At 33.4% G+C, this 22,369-nt stretch overlaps 1 protein-coding gene across 1 annotated transcript in view; it reads right to left on the bottom strand.

Annotated features, from left to right (window-relative positions):
• Positions 1-22,369, bottom strand: part of PHTF2 (putative homeodomain transcription factor 2) — a 162,586-nt gene that overhangs the window by 42,071 nt on the left and 98,146 nt on the right. The window contains 5 exon segments of the mRNA XM_079150254.1: positions 5,469-5,655; positions 14,303-14,467; positions 15,889-16,051; positions 18,608-18,766; positions 19,298-19,367. Of these exon segments, the coding sequence (XP_079006380.1) occupies positions 5,469-5,655; positions 14,303-14,467; positions 15,889-16,051; positions 18,608-18,766; positions 19,298-19,367 (744 nt within the window).

Below are 22,369 nucleotides of genomic sequence, written 5' to 3' on the forward strand. Positions count from 1 at the left end.
AGAAAAAAGACAAAAAAAAGAAAAAAAAAAAGACCCAACAATATGCTGTCTTCAAGAGACTCACCTCCTAGGAAAAGATATCCACAGACTGAAGGTGAAAGTTTGGGAAAAAACATATCACTCACATGGACTGTGTAAACAAGCAGGGATTTCCAACCTCATATTAGAGAAAGTAAATTCATACAAAAGATAGTCGGAAGGGATAAAGAAGGACATTTCATACCGCTTAAGGGAATCATATACCAACAAGACATAACAATCGTAAATATGTATGTCCCAAACAATGGAGCATCTACGTACATCAAACAAACCCTTCTCAATTTCAAGAATAAAACAGACCACAACATAATAATACTGGGTAACTTTAACATACCTCTCTCACCACTGGATCTTCCAAACAAAAACTAAACAAGGAAGCTATAGAATTAAATAATATAATCAATGATTCAGACATAATGGACACATAGAGTATTTCATCCATCACTGAGTGAATATATTTTTTTTCCATTATTTTTTTCCTTCCCCCCCACCCCTCACACCTCTCTTTTCCCTCTATACAGCCCCTCCTTCCTCCATTCTTGTCCCACTCCCACCCCCCATTAAGTGTCATCATCCGCTTATCAGTGAGATCATTCCTCTTTTGGATTTTTGAGATTGGCTTTTCTCACTTAACATGATATTCTCCAATTTCATCCATTTGCCTGCAAGTGCCATAATTTTATTATTCTTTATAGCTGAGTAATATTCCATTGTATATATATACCACAGTTTCTTTATCCATTCATCAACTGAAGGGCATCTAGGTTGGTTCCATAGTCTGGCTATTGTGAATTGAGCCGCTATGAACATTGATGTGGCTGTATCTCTGTAGTATGCTGATTTTAAGTCCTTTGGGTATAGGCCAAGGAGTGGGATAGCTGGGTCAAATGGTGGTTCCATTCCAAGGTTTCTAAGGAATCTCCACACTGCTTTCCAGAGTGGCTGCACTAATTTGCAACCCCACCAGCAATGTATGAGTGTACCTTTTTCCCCACATCCTCTCCAACACCTATTGTTGCTTGTATTCTTGATAATCGCCATTCTAATTGGGGTGAGATGGAATCTTACTGTAGTTTTGATCTGCATTTCTCTTATTACTAAAGATGTTGAACATTTTTTCATATATCTGTTGATTGCTTGTAGATCTTCTTCTGTGAAGCGTCTGTTCATATCTTTAGCCCATTTGTTGATTGGGTATTTGTATTCTTAGTGTAGAGTTTTTTGAGTTCTTTATATATTCTGGAAATTAGTACTGTATCTGAAGTAGGAGAGGCAAAGATATTCTCCCATTCTGTAGGCTCTCTCTTTGCATTGCTGATAGTTTCCTTTGCTGAGAGAAAGCTATTTAGTTTGAATCTATTCCAGTTGTTGAGTGAATACACTTTCTTCTTGGCAGTGCATGGGTCCTTCTCTAAAAAGGACCACATCCTATGCCACAAAGCAACTCTCTGCAAATACAAAAAAATAAAAATACTACCCTGCATTCAATCAGATCATAATGGAATGAAACTAGAAATCAATGATAAAATAAAAAATAGAAGCTACTCCAACACCTGGAGACTAAATAGCATGCTACTGAATGATGAATGGATAAAAGAAGAAAACAAGGAGGAAATTAAAAAATACATAGAGGTAAACGAGAACACCAATACAACATATCAAAATCTCTGGCTCACTATGAGGGCAGTGCTAAGAGGAAAGTTCACTGCGTTGAGTTCATACATTAAAAGAATAAAAAGTCAACATATGAATGACCTAATATTACATCTCAAAGACCTAGAAGAAAAAGAACAAATTAACACCCACAGCAGCAGAAGATAGGAAATAATTAAAATCGGAGCTGAAATCAATGAAATTGAAACAATAACAAAAAAAAAAACTGAAAAAAATCGACAAAAGTTGGTTCTTTGAAAAAAAAATAAATAAAACTGATAAACTCTTAGCCATACTAACAAAGAGAAAAGGGAGAAAATTCAAATTACTAAAATTCATGATGAAAAAGGAAATATCACAATGCATACTACTAAAATACAGAAAATAATTAGAAACTACTTTGAAAATTAATACTCAAATAAAATAGAAAAACTTGACATTGACAAACTTCTAGAGACACATGATTTACCCAAACTGATACAGGACATACACAATTTAAACAGATCAATATTAAGCAATAAAACACAAGAGGCCATCAAAAGCCTATCAACCAAGAAAAGACCTGGACCAGATGGATTCTCAACCAAGACCTACAATGATCTTCAAAGAAGAATTAACACCAATATTCCTCAAATTACTCCATGAAACAGAAAAGGAGGGAACCCTTCCAAACTCATTCTATAAGACTAGTATCATCCTGACAGTAAAACCAGACAAAGACACATCAAGGAAAGAAAATTTCAACCGATATCCCTTATGAACACAGATGCAGAAATTCTCAATAAAATTGTTTTGCATACAAAAAACATATTAAAAAGATAGTGCACCACGATCAAGTGCACTTGATCCCTGGGGTTCATCCCAGGGATGCAAGATTGGTTCAATATATGGAAATCAAAAAACATAATTCATCACATCAACAGACTTAAAGACAAGAATTATGTGATTATCCCAATAGACAAAGAAAAAGCATTTGACAAAATTCAGCACTTCTTTATGTTCAAAACACTAGAAAAACCAGGGATAGTAGGAAATATGTCAACATTGTAAAAGCTATCTATGCTAACCCCAAGGACAACGTCATTCTAAATGGAGAAAAACTGAAAGCATTCCCTCTAAAACTGGAACAAGACAGGGATGCCCTCTTTCACCACTTCTATTTAACATCATCCTTGAAACTCTAGTCAGAACAATCAGAACACAAAAGAAATTTAAGGAATACGACTAGGAAAAGAAAAACTCAAACTATCACTGTTTGCTACAACATGATTCTATATTTACAGGATCCAAAAAATTCCACCAGAAAAGTTATAGCACTCATGACTGAATTCAGCAAATTAGATGGATAGAAAATCAATACCCATAAATCAAATGCATTCCTATACATCAGTGACGAATCCCACTGCAAGAGATATTAGGAAAATGACCCCAATTCACAATAGCCTCAAAAAAAAAAAAAAAAAGTAAAATACTTGGTAATCAATCTAACAAAAGAGATGAAAGACCTCTACAATGAAAACTACAGAACACTAAAAGAAGAAATTGAAGAAGACCTTAGAACATGGGAAGATCTTCTATGCTCTTGGATCGGTAGAATTAATACTGTCAAAATGGTCATACTACCAAAAGTGTTATACAGATTTAATGCAATTCCTATTAATATCTAATGACATTCTCCATAGAAATAGAAATAGCAATCATGAAATTCATTTGGAAAAATAAGAGACCCAGAAACACCAAGGAAATCCTCAGCAAGAAGAGTGGAACAGGAGGCATCATACTACCAGACCTTAAACTACACTACAGAGCAATAGTAACAAAAACAGCATGATATTGGCACCAAAATAGACATGAGGACCAATGGTACTCAGAGACAAACCCACATAAATATGGTTATCTCATACTAGACAAAGGTGCCCGAATTATACATTGGAAAAAAGATAGCCTATTCAACAAATGGTGCTGAGAAAACTGGAAATCCATATATAACAAAATAAAATTAAACCCCTATCTCTCACCCTGCACAAAAATCAACTCAAAGTGGATCAAAGACTTAGGCACCAGAACAGAGACCCTGCATCTAACAGAAGAAAAAGCAGGCCCAAATCTTCATCATGTCAGCTTAGGAAATGATTTCCTTAACAAGACTTCTAAACCACAAGAAGTAAAAGTAAGAATCAATAAATTGGATGAATTCAAACTAAAAAGTTTCTTCTCAACAAAGGAAACAATCAATAAAGCGAAGAGAGAGGCTACAGAATAGGAGAAAATCTTTACCACATGCACCTCAGATACAGCACTCATCTCCAGGATATACAAAGAGCTCAAAAAACTTAACACTAAAAAAAACTAAAAAAAAACCAAATAACCCAATCAATAAATGGTCTAAGGAACTGAACAGATACTTCACAAAAGAAGAAATACAATCAATCAACAAACATATGAAAATATGTTCATCTCTAGTAATTAGAAAAATGCAAATCAAAACTCAGATTCCATCTTGCTCCAGTCAGAACAGCAATTATCAAGAATACAAGCAACTATAAATGTTGGCAAGGATATGGGGAAAAAGGTACATTCATACATTGTTGGTGGGACTGCAGATTGATGCAACCACTTTGGAAAGCAGTATGAAGATTCCTCAGAAAACCTGAAATGGAACCACCATTTGACCCAGCAATCCCACTCCTTGGTTTATACCCAAAGGACTTAAAATCAGCATAGTACAGTGATGTAGTCACATCAGTATTTATAGCAGTTCAATTCACAATAGCTAATCTATGAGAACCAACCTAGATGCCCTTCAACAGATGAATGGATAAAGAAAATGTGGTACATATACATAATGGAATATTACTCAGTCTTTATGAAGAATGAAATTATGGCACTTGCAGGTAAACTGATAGGACTAGAGAATATCATGCTAAGTGATAAGCCAAGCCCAAAAAACCAAAGGTCAAATGTTTTCTCTGATAAGCAGATGCTGATCCATAGTGGAGTGTGAGTAGGGAAGAACAAAGGAACCTTGGATTATGCAGAGGGGAATAAGGCAAAGGGTGGGGCAGTGAGGATGGGAAGGATGGTAGAATGAGACAGACATTATTACCCTACATACATGTATGGAAAAAAAATTTTTTTAAATATTTATCACTGTCAAAAAAATAATAAAAAAAATTGTAAAAAGAAATGGTAAATGATCAATGTGATAGATATGCCAATGACCCTGATGTGATCATTATAAATTGCATACTTGTATTGAAAATCACCTGTACCCTATAAATATGTATAATCACTATGTGTCAATTAAAAATGAAAAGGTATTTTGAAAACTAAAAGGTTTTTCAGATTAAATACAAAACAGATATGGCACCAAAAGTAATAATGTAGGATAAACAAGATATTTTTTATAGATAATGTGAAGGAAAGTTGGTGTTGTATTTCATCTTAGAATAATTTAGATATTCAGCTTAATGCAAATTCTTATACATACATGGAAACAGAGAAAGAAAAAGTAAGGTTTAAGAGACACCAATTATACAGCACTTTAACATTTTGAAAAAATTCAAGCCATCAATCAATTCAGAAGGTATAAGTTATATTGACAATTAAGTTTAATCATAGTACTTACCTGATTTTAGTTTCATCTGTACTATTTATACAGCCTCATAGAAGAAATTCTGGAGAAAACATTTGGCTCAAGGACAACTACCATATCTAAATCATTTCATTTTGGTTAATATAAAATCACAGAAGGGTATTTAAAAAATTACACTTACTTTGTTGGGAACATTCCTTAATGTTCCTATGACCCAGGCTGTCTCTTCTGGTTTAACAGTTTCACACTGAGGTTCATGGTTTTGCATCCCGTCTTCACTGCTTTTAACAGTCTTTTTTCCATCAAGAGATACATAGCCATTGTCAGTCTCAGTTGACTTATCAATTGAATTCTTTGCTTTCTTTGATCTAAAAAGAAAAATATGTAGAAGCATGTTATATGAACTTAGCTTATTTTAAGTAAGCTGAGAGAGTAACCTATCATAGAAATGGATGTTGATAACACTGATAAAGTTAATGGATAACTTTATTTTTATAAGAAATAATTTAGAGACATAATGTCAGATAAAATCAACAAGTATATTAGAATCTTAGTTCAACTTATTATTGATGTTGAGGTCTTACAAAGAGCAATTCTAAGAAACATGGCCAAATTTATCAAACAATTTAACAAAAATCACCTGTTTTTTGAAAAAGGTATAAGAACAAAATTTTGCCCATTTTATTATGGTTAATAATATTTTTGACACTTTTTATTTCAAAAGCTGAGTAATTATCATGTCAAATTGCAATTAGTGGTTTAACTTGGTTTTTTCCTTTTTTACTTCTGGGAATTAAACTCAGGGGTCCTTTACCATTGAGTTCCATTCCCATTCCTTTTTATTTTTTGTTTTGAGACACATTGTTGCTAAGTTTCTGAAGGTCTCGCTAAGTTGATTAGGCTAGCCTGAAACTTGCTATCTTCCTGCCTTACACTTGGCTTAATTTAGTTTTAATATTTTAGGTTAGCCAAACTTGCTTTAGCATACAAACATGAATATCTCTAATAAACTAATTTTAATATACACTGGAAATGCAAAACTTTTTGTAACATAAAAACATATGAAAAAGAAGAAAATTTTCAATAAGGTTCTAAATAATGGAAGAAGTAAAAATGAGAACATACAGAAAATGAGTAACTAACCCTCTTTCACTCACTGAAAAACTCTCTGGAAAAAAGATCAGTACCCATGCAACTAGTAAATACCTAAAAGGCTAGAATGGAGGATATTAATTTATAAATTTTTTCTCTATATAAAATATAACATGGGAAGTAATAAACTTGCCATTATTTATAAATAGGCAAATGCATGAGAAGTTCTCTTCAGAGATTACAGTGGGTGAAAGAATGGCTATTGAAAAGTTAGTAAATGGTCAGTAGAAATATGTGAGTCTCACACAAAATCAAAATGTGCTCAATGCAAATTAAGTCTATCATAAAACATTATTTAAAAGCAATTATATTTAAATAAACCACCTTCAATTTTCCAAAGGATATTGGTTTTTCAAGAAAGGAAAAATACAACTGGTAGATTGCCTTCATATAGATTTAAAAAATTAGGCTTTAAAAAAAAATGCATACTAATTAGCTATATTGGAATCCATATTTTAGAATGGAGGACCTTATAACTCACCTATTCGAAATGCTCTTTTTGGAAATAAGCAATCAGTAGAACAAAGAAGCCTAAGTGACTTATTTAAGGTCAGACAGTCAGAGGTGAAGCTAGCATTAAAATATGCACCTTCTGACCATGAGGTTATTTACATTCTCCATACTACCTCCAACTGTTCACTCTTTGAGAAACTGCCTATTAAGATTATTCTTAATGCATTTATCAAAACACAGTTTGTGTCTTATGCAAACAGGCCCCTCTCCTTCTGCCCTTCTCCTGCAGGACTCCTAAAGGAGACAGATGTAGGTTCTCTACAGAGCTCGACGCTTTTTAGTCATTCAGAACACATCTCCAGTTACAATACTCAGTAGATCCATCTTCTTATCCTTTCCTTTCTATATGATCCTTAGAGGAATAGAGAAACTAAGGGATCAATGAGTCATAGAAGAAAGATCATATACAAGTGGCAGAAAAATGGAAGAAAATGGATGATGGTAGAGAAAAAATGAGTAAAAACAGAGAATAAAAGGCACAGAAGAAATTTCTGACTGTCTCTTTTGGGAAGAAAGTGATAAAAATACCACTAATTAATTGTTCACCTCTCCCTCAAATAATACATAACATGCAAATGTGGAATGAAAGAAACAAGTTACTTGTCAGAAACTTAAAGAAGTGTGCCAAAAGGTGTTTATGAAAGTTCATGGAAATGAGACTGAGCTAGGAAGGGAGGGAGGAAGGAGAATAAATGAGGTTAAAAGAATGAGTGAAAATGTTGCTAAAACTATTAATCATATAGAATGTGTAAAAAGAGAAATTTATTTGAGAAGAAAGATGGTACATCCTGAAAAAGGTCAGTAGGCAGTTGGAAACATGGGCCTGGAAGCCAGTAGTCAGAAGTAGAAATAGTTACTGAAAACTTGGGAAAACCTATAGAGTGAAATATATAGGGCAAAGAGAAAAAAGCTTGGTGGAAAAACCTTTGAATCAAAGTGTTTTTTTCTAGAGAGAATAAATTCTTTCTTTATCAGGACAGGTTAAGTATCATCAAAGCAGAGGGGACATAACAGCAACACTCATTCTGTACGATACCTTTCAGCTTTCTTACTACCTCCCTTCCTTACTTCTGCTTCCTTCTAATCTTCTGAGTTGTTTCTCCTCACAATACACGTAATACTCTCAGAAGACATGAACAGTACGTTTCAAAGCTATAGAAGCTATTTGATACTTCTTATGAAGCAAGTGCAGATAAATTACAAAATAAGCTGCAATAGCAATAGAAAATACTAAATGTTGGGCTAGGATCATGGCTCAGTGGTAGAGTGCTTGCCTAGCACACGTGAGGCCCTGGGTTTGATCCTCAGCACCACATAAATAAAATGAAATAAAGGTATCGTGTCTACCTACAACTAAAACACACACACACACACACACACACACACACTTAAAAAAAAATGCTAAATGTAAATACAACGCTTAGTTTACCAAGCACCTCAAAACACAAAGACAATCTGGCACTTGAAAGTATTAACAGAATGGAACAGCAAAGGCAGCCCAGTGACAGTAAATGACAGCCATTATGAGAACATTGTGAATGTTGGGTGCAAGATGCAGCCTGGCAAGGTCAGGAGACAGGCTACATATGAAAGATTCACTGAATAAGTAACCATACTAAGAATGATGGGAATCAGGTTTTCACTGAGAGAAAATAAATATAGAAAAAAGAATAAACCCAGTGACAATGTAATGAAATTGAAAGCTACATTGTGTAGGTAAACTGAAGCTATCATTGCAAATGCATGGCTGATAGACAGATAGAAAGAGAGATAGAGGTGTTTAGAACTTTATCTACTTTACATTTTATATTATGGTATATATACTACCATATATTCACATATGCATAGAATAAAAATGTAAAGGAATACACACACACACACACACACACACACACACACACACTTTTAGCTCTGCTCACTGAAAAGGCCTGGGGATAGCAACATCCCAATAGCAGTTAGCACATTTTGCACTCAGATTTTGGTTTCTATACACAGTTCTTTTGAAGAAATAGCTGAATCCAGGGCTGGAACAGAGAAGTACAAATTGAACCTGAAATGATTTGTTGTGCTAGAGAGGAACATGCCAAAAAAACAAAGAGCCTGCTCAAGGGGGTTCTACCAAAAAAATTTAGGTCAATTGAATCTAATTTAATCTAGTGGGTTATTTTCATAGCCTTAAGGCATCACAGGATATTTACTGCTTATAAAAGGAAAAATAAAATAAATTTATATTTGGAGAAATCTGGTGAACATCTTAAGTGATTAATGTAAATATTACTAGTAATGGAACAAATCCACATTGTTTCCTATCTGATAGGATGCAATGAGTCAAACCAGAATCATTTGTGTGATATTCTTGTCAAAAAAGCATAACTTGAGCATAATGATAAAGACTGTGTTTTTAAATGTTTAAATCCTGCTCTTTAGGGGCAAAAAAGCCCATGTTTGTGTATTTCCTTATTTCTATGGTATAAATATTTCACCATGGCCAATTTCAGGTACCAACTGATATTGCTGATCAAAGAATTGGGAAAAAATATGTCCATTCAGCTCTCAAAAGTCACTTGGAGCCAGAACCAGCATACTATTGGCACAAACACAAACTGAGAGACATTTTACAAAGTAGCTGCCCTAAGTCCTCAAAAAATATAGAGCATGAAACTCAAGGAAAGGCTGAGGATCTGTTTCAAACTGAAGGAGAGAAAAGGGACATGACCACTGAGTATGGTATATGATTCCAGATTACAGCCTTTTGTTAATGATGGATTAATAAGGAAAATTAGCAGAATTTTAACCAGCTATTTGGATGAAAGGTACAAAGGATTTCTTTGTGTTGTTCTTAAAACTTTTCTATAAGTTTGAACCTCTTCAAAATAAAACTATATACTGAAAAAAGTAGAAAATAATTTGTCACCTGATCAGAGCATTCTTTGGATGTGAGCACAAAGGAAATGCTAAAAGGAGAAATGGTAGAAGAGGTAAACTCCAATTATTGCAGGTAAAGAGTTAAAAGCTGTAGCTGCTCCAAGCCAGGTTTAATTTTACCACTGCTTGCTATATGACTTATATTTCCAATAATAAATGAAAGTTAAAAAGTATCAAAGAATAATACTAATATCTCAAAAGGAACACAGGTTACCAAGGCTCAGATGTTAAATAATTCTTCTATTCTTTTGTATGAAGAAGTAAAAAGACTAGGGAAAGGCAGTAGGGGAAAGAAAACAAAAATTTTAAATTCTACTTACAGCATATTTTTAAAGGGAATCTACTTCTATTTAAGTCAACTTTAAAACATACAAAAATAAACCAAAGCAAGACAGTCTTTTGATTTTAAAATAAACATATATCTAAATTATCATTCCTCACCAAAAACTGAGAGCAAAGTAGGAAGAAACTGGTATTGATTAAAGTATTGCAGTATAGAAAGAAATGGTACTTTTTAGTATTACTTACACATACACACACAAATGTAACCTGATATTTACATTTAATGCATATAATACAGTCATTTAATAAAACCAGAGTTAACAGCATTTTCTTAGATCAACAACCCAAACATTATGAGTCACAGGAATCTGGGAAGTGACACTAGTATCTTGAGAACAAGAGATATATCTCTATACTTGTTCCACTTATTCCATGATAAATGCATTATTTTCTAGATGCAGTACATCTCTGGCAACTGCAGTGGCCTGGCAAAGAAATAATCCCTTGTCAAAAGCTGATTTTGTTAGTTATGTTCTGGAAGGCAAGGTGTGAAAGAGAGGAGAGTACAATAAATGGTAGCAGAGGTGCTGGGGAGTGAAGAAGGGGGCACCACAGAGCTCAAAAGGTGATGGCTCACCTTGCCCTGAGGGCAAACTTTCAGGAGTTATCCAAGTACCCACTCCAGGTAAAAAAGCAGTGTGGACTTAGGGTGTCATGCACATGTGCTAGAAAGCTTTTCCTGAATGGAAAAAGGAAGCCAACACTGTCACCTGAAAGGTGACAACATATCTTGGTTCTGTATTTTAAGTGTCTCTACATTGTATGCAGATCAAATTATGAAGTGAAAAGTGTTTTAGAAATTGCAAATGTGGCAGCAAATTTTACTAATTTCTATTGTTTAACCCATGACCTCACTCCTGAATTTTGAAAAAATGCTTAGTATACCAATAATGAGAAAATAGGTTGTACTTAATCAAAGGACAGCTCAGTCTTCATGTGGACCTCATATAATTCTAGCAAAAATCAAGGAAACGGTATTTAATATGACTAGAAAATTTGCAATTTCTAGTAGGCTTTTTAGAATATTGAAAATTATTGCAGATTACATTTTAAAAATTGATTACATTTGCCATTTTATGAATACCTAAAATTCTGGAGGTGTAAAGAAACAACTGAACTTTTGTCATTTTCTGTATTCTTTTCAACTCTTATGATTTTTTTTTATTCTATGATTCTTAAAGGAAATGATCTCAGATTTAATTCTGTCCCAAATGTTAAAGAAGTTCATGGGGGAAACTAGGTGCTTGTCTTAGGAACATCTATCCATCCTGAGGGAGAAGGGCTTAGATAAAGGCTCAGTCACCCAAACCCAGTCATTCACCAGGATAGTCAACCATCACAATGTTGCCACTGTCCTTCACCTTTGCTGCTTACCTTCTTGGCCTCCTGAGTTCAGCATACATTTCTATTCAGAATGAATGAACGAATGAGTGATTGATCTTACCAGATTTCTAAGAACCACTGTTCTTGTAAAAACATTACAATATCCAACTCCTTGTTTAAATTTCACTCTCCAGACCCATCTAAAATATGAAGGCTTCCTTATTTTCCTTGGCAGAGATAATTTTACCTTTTTGCTCCTAGAATGCTCTATTTACATTTACAATACTGTATTTTAGTCCATCAGCTTTAGTTTTGTATTCCCAGCATGTAACATAATGCCTGGCTCATGAAAGATGATTAATTTTTTTTTTTATCAGTAAGAAAATAAAAAGCCAGCAATAATCTGTGAATCAGGTTTTGAATAGAAAACATTTGCTGAGAAACAATGTGCAATTTCATTGTCACTGTCAAGACTTGTTTTGTTTGTGGGGCTGGGGATTGAACCCAGGGCCTTGTGCATGCGAGGCAAGCACTCTACCTACTGAACTATATCCCCAGTCCAAGACTTACAGTTTTATAATTAGCCTACCACTTTAATGACTGGATGACAGAACCTTCGTAAAAATTTCCTTAGAGTATTACGATTGACATTCAAGGAAGAGTAGCTCTGTCAAAAAAGGCAATGGGAAAAAAAATGACATTTTGAAATACATGTGGTATAATCACTTTAACTCATTTGTGGGGAAAAAAATGATGTTAGTCTTTTCTGAAAAAAAAGTAAATAAATATATAATCTACATCATAAATAAACATAAAACTGGATGTTTTCACATTAAAAACTCAAAAAGCTGACACAATTCTTAAAGGACTTACTAGTTTACAAATCTCAAATTTACTGTATCAAATATGAAAACTAGTGTGTTTCCACATTAAAATACTAATCATGTAATCAAACACACATAGTGTTCTATTCTGCCATGAAAAAATAAATGCTAGAAATATTTTCTGGTATCCTGAAAAATACTCTGAAGTATATAGATACAAAACTGAAGATCATCCTTTCAGTATTAAAAGGCATTAGGGAGTTGTGTGGGAAAGGTTAACTAACAGTAAAAGGTAACTCTTGTCCTAGAACATGAAATTTCTAGTCCCACTCTCACTTCCACAAGGTTAGGAAATAGGGGGGGAAAGGGGACAGTAGAGAGGCATAATACATAAAACCTCAAATACCAGAAAACATAAGAGCCAACATATAACCATCACTGTTATCTGGAACTGTGCTTACACCTTGATTACAAGAATTCAGCTTAGGACTTCAAAAAATAATATTTCTATTAAGATATTTTTGTACCTAACATTGAAAATAGCCTCGTTCATATGCCAGCAAACCAGCCCCCAATGAGATAGGTGAAAGCAGTTCACTTGTTTAAAATATTTAGATATACAGTTGTCATGATAAAAGGGAATAAACTCATTGGTAACTGGTAGTCATGATCATGGTCAGGGTATAGCCCAACAACAGAAAAACTGAAGTCTGGATCTCATTTGAGTAAAGAAACATGGTAAACTTTAAAAGGCACCAACCATTAGTTTTAGAGGATTCTAAATAACCATATACTATATTATCCATTGTAGAAACAAAAAAAACTAAATGACTCCCCGAAAGCAAAATACATCCACTATGCTATTTAAAACTGCTTATCTTGAAGATCTTGAGAAAAGTTTAAAAAGCTGACTTTGCAATGACTAAACTATTTCATCCTAATGTTAGAAAGGAGATTAAAAAAAAAAAAAAAAGACTGAAGAAGAGAGAGATATAGACAGAGTCAAAGCCAAGTTAAAAAACTAAAACATATCACCACTGGAGAAAGGAAAGGTAATTGTAATATAGGGTTTCAACTTAAATCAATACCATGTTACTATACATTATTAAATTTTGGAAAACTTTCCAAAAACTACAAACAGTAAAAACTTACCCAGGATATAATTGCTTAGCTTTATAATGCATGATAAACCTTATCATAAGAACACAATCACAAATTGATGAAACAAGATTATTAGTGAAGTAGTTAATAAAATGACAGAAAATAGTTATTTGCATTATCCCTTTTCTTATTAAATTAGCACCTTTCATCAGTCACATTCATTATTTTAATAATAGCTTTCTAACTTTTTTATATCATAAACTAGTAACATAACCCTTAAATATTATTCAAAATAATAATATAATTATATAATGTTATATTATATAATGATATATAAGATTAAGTTAGGTTTCATTTGGTTTTGAAGTTTGATGTAATTTATTTTCCTATTAGGTAAATCTTCACTGATGGTACAAACTATACAAAAAGCCCAGTGTACAAAAGTAGAATTTTATACTACAGTACACATTTTATTTGACACAACTCTTATAACTTACTAAATTCACTTTAATGCTGTTAAAAACAAATTAGTTAACAGAAGTAAAATAGCACTTAAGAAATATGAAAGAAGTCAGAATTTTAAAATCCTAAATAAATATACTTTGCTAGTATATATTCATTCTTACATAGATGTATTTATACAAACCTAAAGTAAACTTTATGGTCTTCATTTTTCCATTACTATAGTATTGTAGTTTATCGAAACAAAATCCATTATGAAACTGTCATATTTACTGTCATATTTAAAGTCATTAATATTCATTATCCGAGACTGAAGTGCAAGAAAAGGGATAGTGCAGCTCTATGCCATAGAAAGCCTTGAATAAATACAAACCCTGATAAAAAGAAAGCAGCATGCCAGAGATCTCTGAAGACAGCGCCAACACTGTAAGTGGTGCTTGTACCGTGGCTCTGAACTGCTCCTTCCTGTGTGTTATCTGTGGTACTAGAACCATCTCCTTCCCTATGTACTTCCAAATGGGCTGCTTTTCTTAATTTCCTTCATCAGAAGAAATTAAAGCAGAAGGTATCTTTAAAATTTTAACAACCACTTTCTTGGTAATACATTCAAAATTTCAGAAAACATAAACACAGGAAATTTGATAAATAATAAAATTCAAATTTACTAGATAAAATGTAATCCAAATATAGTGCATATTCAAGACCAATTTCTATAAATATTAAGGTATTGTTCCTTGCTCATTCTGACAGGTGGCAGAAGGTTGTAAGGATCACATTGGGTAGATATTTATAAAAATTATTTCTTCCTTATTTGAATGTCACTTACCTACAGGTAAAGAAAGAAGAAAATTTAGATTTGAGAGAATTATATTCTAACTAATTAACAAAGCTATTTATCTATTATAGGTATTATCTTTAAAAAAATGAGATGGACTTAAATCTCAACACCCAAAACTGCATGTCACAATCTCCTATCAATTAATATTCAAAAGATTCAAAAATACCAAAACAAAAGACCATTAAAACAGAATTCCATTGTGCTTTGTAAGACTTGTTATGTTTAAAATTTTTTTCCCCCAGCACTTGGTATTGAACCCAGGGGTACTTTACCAGTGAGCTACATCCCTGACCCTTTTATATTTCTTATTTTGAGACACAGTTTCACTAAGTTGCTAAGTTTGGCCTTGAACTTGTGACTCTCTAGTCTCAGATTCTGGAATTGCTGGGATTATGGGAATGTGCCACCCCACTGGGCTTCTATATTTATTTAATTAAGGGCAATATTAAACATCACTTAAAAAATAGAGCTTAGCTGAATTTTTTCTTGGCTGTTATTTTTGCCAAACTACCTTAGAAACACAAAATTGTCTAATTAGTAGGAATTCTTTTTAAGCAAGGAAACATTTTTTAAAAAAATTTTTTTAGATGTAGACAGAACTTTATTTTACTCATTTATTTATATGTGGTGCTAAGACTTAAACCCAGCGTCTCACACATGCTATGCATGTGCTCTACCACTGAGCTACAACCCCAGCCCAGTTAATTAGTAGGATTTTTCAGCAACACACACTCCCAATATTGTTCTTTAGGTGACAAGAAAAGAATTTTAAGAAAACAACAACTAAGAAAAACACAGACATGTGATTTCAAAATGACCTTGAAGCAAATAAAGAAAATAAATTACTTGTTAAATGATCCCATCTCATGGGCTGGGGAAATAGCTCTGTTGGTGGAGTGCTTGTCTTGCAAGTGCAAGGCCCTGGGTTTAATCCCCAGCACCGCCAAAAAAAAAAAAAAAAAAAAAAAAAGATCCCAGAACTTAGTACTTTATTTGAAAGAGCAATTTTATAAGACAACATTTTACTCTATGAAGGTAATGAAAGTAGTCAAGAATAATCCTAGACTCAAATCACAGAATTTAAAAAACAAAAAAAGATCACTTTTTCAATAGACAGTTACCTTCTTCTTTTACCACCTGTACTTATAGGTTTGGGTGTTCTTGTTGAAACAATCTGACAATGCACAGTTCCCAAGAGCAGCATCAGCCATATGGGCCCGATTACTTCTGTCAGAGGTATACTATGTGGGCTAGAAGCCGAGCAGAATAATACTATTGCAGCAACTACAAAAAGGGAAAGAAAATACATTTAATTATAGATCTGACTGATAGTCATTTCTTCAAAAATTTTAAAATTGTTCTTACATTACTTCTTGCCAGATTTTTTCTACATTTAAATAAATTTAAAATGTTACTCTACACAACTCTTTAGACTATTTTATTGTTTGCCATAACCTAATCATGGTATTTAGTAATACATTCTTGGAATAAGATAACACTCAATATCGTCTCTAACATACACACCTCAACCACTACAAAGAAAATTAGATGCACACAAATTTATGGGCATTCCAGGTTAGGTAACTCACAGACAACAAAAAGAATCATACTAATCTTTAGTACATTTATTTTTTATTTTACAAATAAGGAAGTCTAATGATAATAAGTGTGTAATAAGGCTATAAAAAGCCTGTAAGTAAAGGTCCATGTATACAAAATTAGTAGCATAAATTTACTTGGGCATATTTTCCAGGGCAAACAATTAACATAAATTCAACCATTACCACATGAAGGAGAAATCTTGTCTTTGCCTGCCCTGCATTCCTTAGACTTTCTGAAAGTAAACTCTACCTTTTGGGGATCTTCCTCCTTTATCTATCACTGAAACAGTCTTATTTCTCCTACCTCAGGCATGGGAATAAAACCTAGGCTCGCCACAACATTAATAATCTGGGCATAGGAGTAATAAAAAAACAAACAAACAAACAAACAAAAAAAGGTCTAAGCAGGGGTAATCAGAATCTTCTTCAGGGATTAATACAGGTGCTCAACGAAGGCCATTCTGCTAGCTCACAAATACTAAGGATTATGGAGATGTGAAATTGCCAGTGCCCACTTCAGCTATTACCCAGAAAAGGCTAACCTAAAAGTATAACCAGCAGGGAAAGCAGAGTCAACAGAAAAAAAATGAAGACATCATCTGAGCCTCCAAATCCAGTCATGCCTGAATCCAGTGTCTACGTGTATCTATTTTGGAACAAGTGGAAAATCTGAATATTAGGACATTTTTGTTCATTTTGTTAAGCATGATCAACGTAATGTACATATTTTAAAGAAATACCTACCACGGTATTCATGGGTAAAATGTCATGATGTATGTAAGTCAACATTTACTTTAATAAAATATCTGGTAATAGCATCCAGAAAAATGTTTAATAAGAAAAATTTAAAAGAATTGCCATGGAATGCATTAACAGAAAAATCAACATTTTAAAAACAATTAGAAGTTTTTAATATACATAACTTCATATATTCTAAGAGTCTACAATAAGAAAACAGTTTAAAATAAGAAAAGCTTCATAAATATGTTCACCTCAGCATTAATTAGTAGGTCCATTCCCCAGCAATGCAAAACAAAACAAAAATTCTAGTAACAATCACAAAATTCTCAGTCTACTCATATATACATACACACACACACACACACACACACATACACACACCCCTTGAGCTAAAAGAAACAACTTTCAGTCTAATTTTTATTTCATTTTCATTTACTTAAAATATACCTTTTATATAGAGCCTACTGATAAATATATAAAAATAATCATTCAGGACTGAAAGAATTTTTTTTTTTAAAGTAACATTAAAAAGACAGAAAGGGCATCAACAAAATTAAAATAATTGCTTTGTTAATGGGATGGAACGTGAGTTATTTATTCATTAGTCTCCAAATAATCTATAATGTTATATATGTCATGTTATACGTTGCTGCTGGGACTGTGCATTAGAATACTGTTGTGTTGGGAGGCAGTGTAACTGAATGGATAGTGTCTGGCTCTGAGTCAGAAGGCTTAGAGTTGTACCTATGCACCATCAAACCTGGTGATTGTGTGGCTTTGCATTCGCAGATCTTTCAGGTCCCATGTCTATAAGCTAGGAATATATTTCATTGGGCTGTTGTGAGAATTAAACAAAAATCTGAGAAAGTACTTAGTGCATGGTATATAAAATTTTAATACAGAATGAGACTAGCTCAGATCACAGTAGTAAAAGGTATAGAAAAATAAACCATGCTTTCAGTAGGAAAAATGAACTTGCATAATTGTATTAAATTTAAAAAAAAATTTTTAAAAACACTGGTGTGTACATATGGTAGCTTGAATTTTGAAAAATTTTTTTTTCTTATCTTTAGAAAATCCCCTTTGAGCTAGATGCAGTGGTGCATCTCTATAATCACAGCAACTCCAGAGGCTGAGGCAGGAGGACTGCAAGGTCAGCTTGGATGACTTAGCAAGAACCTGCCTCAAAATAAAAAATAAAAAGAACTGGCAGCTCAGTTGTAAAGTGTTCCTGGGTTCAATCCCCAGTATGAAAGAAAAGAAAGAAAATTCTTTAGCCACACACAGATTTAAATTTTTGTATACTCATGTTGGAAAATAAGTGCCTTGTTTTCTCAAAAATTTTTGATACCAAACTAGTTTTTTCTTATTTACATATTCATATTCACTTCATTCTAGGTAGTAGTTAGTATATGTTTAGAACAAAGCTTTAGTAATCCTAAAAATACAACATCCCTGAAAGTTAAAAGCAAATCGCATATTCATTACTTAATTATACCTTGAAGAAGATAAAGGACAAGAAGCCAGAAAAAGATGACCTTTGATGTTACTTGTAACCACCAGCGGAAGAAAAAGGGGAAAAATACAACTCGAACAATTCCTTTTCTGGTCAGAGAAGTCCAAGGGCTTTCTGGCTTTGCCTTAGCAAATGCAGACCCTGAAAAAAAGATAAAATACGATGACAGACTATATTTATTTCCCTACAGAAAAAAAGTCAGTGTTTGAAAAACAACACATATATAATTTATTCTGTGCTACAAATGAGAAACATCTACTTTAGGGTAGTAGTCACTTTAAAAAATATTCATCATGCTATCATATTAACTCAGATACTTTGAAAAAGATTATTAGTTGAAATAAAATTTCTTCCACATAGTTTATAAATATAGGACAGTATTCAAATGTCAATTTCAGTTAGGAATTATAAATTGCCACTTTAATTTTTATAATAAAGTCCTACGCTTTGCTAAACAAACATGAACTGCTATCTTTTATACTTATTTAAGTGATATTTAGTAGGAGGAAAAGCTAGTCAATAGTATCTATCTTCCATTCTCTATTTTTTATGTTATTCCTGTTCTCATGTCAGTTCAAATTGCATTTTCTACAAGTGCTCATATCTAACTTTAAATTGCTTCTTCAAAGTTAATGTCTCCTTAGAGTAAGCATTTATTTATTGAAGACTCACCTCTTACAAGATCAACATCTATGAGGTCTGGTTTTACGTGTGCTGTTTTCTTTGGTTTATTCCTTAATCCCTACAATATATTAAAAGTAGTATTGAAATTTGTACATACCCTTAGTGCAGGACAACATAAAAGAATTACCTTCTAAAGATTTCAGTTTAAAATAAAATCTTTAAGTAATACACCAAACAAAAAGATACATTATACATTTGTTACAAGTGGAACATAATTATAGTATTGTAATAAATTTGTTTTTCTAAAAGGAAATATTTAGGGATATGTGTACATGCAAAGACAGTTCATTATTAATAGTAAAATTTTCATACAAAGACTACATCAAGCAAATTTGTGTGTACAGCCTAGATGGTCCAAGATACTGCACTGGCCCCAGACTGTCATCAGAATAGTGTTCAGGATGTGGTGGGCAGTGGCCCTGAAGGCCCTCAAGAAGGGATGTTCAGGTGTTGTTGCAGAAGCAGAAATCATACAGTTGAGAACCAGAGATGTAAACTTTTCAGTGGATGCTAGCATGTAATAGGAGTATCAGCTGAGCCCCAGAGAGGATTATGTACATCTCAGGATTGCCACTATGTTTACAGGCTAACAGATGAAGAAGCAGTTTTTGTGAATTGAATTGATTTAAACTCAAAATTACTGAACACTAGTTAAAATTAAATTTCTTCTATCAGTGTAGAGAGTGGGTGGGGGTAGAGGTAAAAATTAGTGGAGAAAAATAAATTATGCTATTACTTAAGACCTAATATGTTAAGAATTGGAAGCTTAGGTTAAATTCCTTAGAAGATATTCAATTAAACAATCAACTGTACAGTAAATATTTTCTTTGGTCCTAATCCAAGTAATGACTGATAAAATCAGATTTAAGAACTGTTTATATTTAAAACCAGAGGGCAGCATTTAAGGTCAAATTTGAAATGTCTAAACCAATAATGTACCCTGACTTCAAGATACAATTAACCTTTTTCATATATGCTCTGTTCAGCTGAAGTTGCAAACTACCCAAAAATATAAAACAAAAATGGGAAAAAAGCAGGGGCAGGGGCAGGTTGGAAGATAAAGCAATATATAAATAGCTGATTCTTACATTCTCAGATTCTGTATTTGCAAATACTTATTATTACTTGTATCCCTAAATCCATATACTTAGTGCATTTGCCCTCATTTGCTGAGTGCAAAAAATTTTTGAGACTCCCAACATGCACACTATCAGCTGAGGTCATACAAGTCGACACTCTGCCTTTTTGTTTCAGCTCTCATTATTATAAACAAGTTTTCTTTTCATGGTCTTTAGTTTTTTGTTCCTCACATTTTTATGCTTTTTATTCATTTATCTATTTGTTTTTGTGGAGCTGGGGATTGAACCCAGGGTCTTGCACATGCAAGGCAACCACTCTACCAACGGAGCTATATTCCCAGTCCCATGTTTGTATTTTTTATTGGCAGAATTTTTTTTAAATGACCTCCACACACAGTGCAGTGCTGTCTAGTGTTCCTAAGTGCAACAGAGCTGTGATGTGCCTGTCGAGAAAATGTGTGTTAACCTCCTTTATTTATTTGTTTGTTTATGGTACCAGGGATTGAATCAGGGGTGCTTAATCACTGAGCCACATTCCCAACCCTTTTTATATTTTATTTTGAGACAATTCTTGATAGGTTGCTTAGAGCTTCACTAAGTTGCTGAGGCTGGCTTTGGTTCAGCCTCCTAAATTGCTGGGATTAGAGGTGTGCACATTTTAGATATGAGCTCCAGCATTACTAGTCATGAGTTTATTGTTAATGAAAATCAACAATGTATATTAAATAAGGAATCTTAAAACAAACATACATAAAATAAAGTTATACACTGATCAGGTGACAAAAGTGTTGTGACCAAAGAAAGGCTTACAGGAACCCATTTCCCCTAGGAGCAATAGTTCAATATTTACTGCCAATTCAGTGTCTGCAGTGACTTTAAGAATATAACTACCATGAATAATGAGAATCAATTGCATCTGCACTTCCACTTTAATGTAACTATACAGTGGCTGAGGATTATAAATCATTCCCAAGATTTTGCAAACTAGAAAGGCAATTCTAATAACAAAGAAAATTTCATAATAAAGTACTGCTTTGATTTGGTATGAAGTTTATTATAATGGGATTTTACCTTTATTCATGCCAAAAATTAAAAAAACAACATGGTTTCATTTATTTCTATTATAAATCTTTCTCTAACTTCAAAATAACCATTATTGTCAATGTTTTCTGCCATAATTTTATCATTCTTCATGGTGACTAATATTCCATTGTATATATACATGCCACAGTTTCTTTATCCATTCATCAACTGAAGGGCATCTAGGTTGGTTCCACAATCTGGCTATGGTGAATTGAGCAGCTATGAATATTGATGTGGCTGTATCTCTGTAGTATGCTGATTTTAAGTCCTTTGGGTATAGGCTGAGGAGTGGGATAGCTGGGTCAAATGGTGGTTCCATTCCAAGCTTTCTAAGGAATCTCTATACTGCTTTCCAGAGTGGCTGCACTAATTTGCAACCCAACCAGCAATGTATGACTGTACCTTTTTCCCCACATCCTCGCCAACACCTATTGTTGCTTGTGTTCTTGATAATCGCCATTCTAAGTGGGGTGAGATGGATCTTAGGGTAGTTTTGATTTGCATTTCTCTTATTACTAGAGATGTTTAACATTTTTTCATATATCTGTTGATTGCTTGTAGATCTTCTTCTGTGAAGTGTCTGTTCATTTCCTTAGCCCATTTGTTGACTGGATTATTTGTATTTTGGTGTAGTTTTTTGAGTTCTTTATAGATTCTGGAAATTAGCGCTCTATCTGAAGTATAAGTGGCAAAGATATTCTCCCACTCTGTAGGCTCTCTCTTCACATTGCTGATAGTTTCCTTTGCTGAGAGAAATCTTTTTAGTTTGAATCTATCCCAGTTGTTGATTCTTGCTTTTATTTCTTATGCTATGGGAGTCCTGTTGAGGAAGTCTGATCCTAGGCCAACATGTTGAAAATTTGGACCTACTTTTACTTTTGTAAGATGAAGGGTCTCT

This window comes from Sciurus vulgaris (genome assembly GCF_902686455.1).
Source record: "Sciurus vulgaris genome assembly, chromosome: 8".
Taxonomy (NCBI): domain Eukaryota; kingdom Metazoa; phylum Chordata; class Mammalia; order Rodentia; family Sciuridae; genus Sciurus; species Sciurus vulgaris.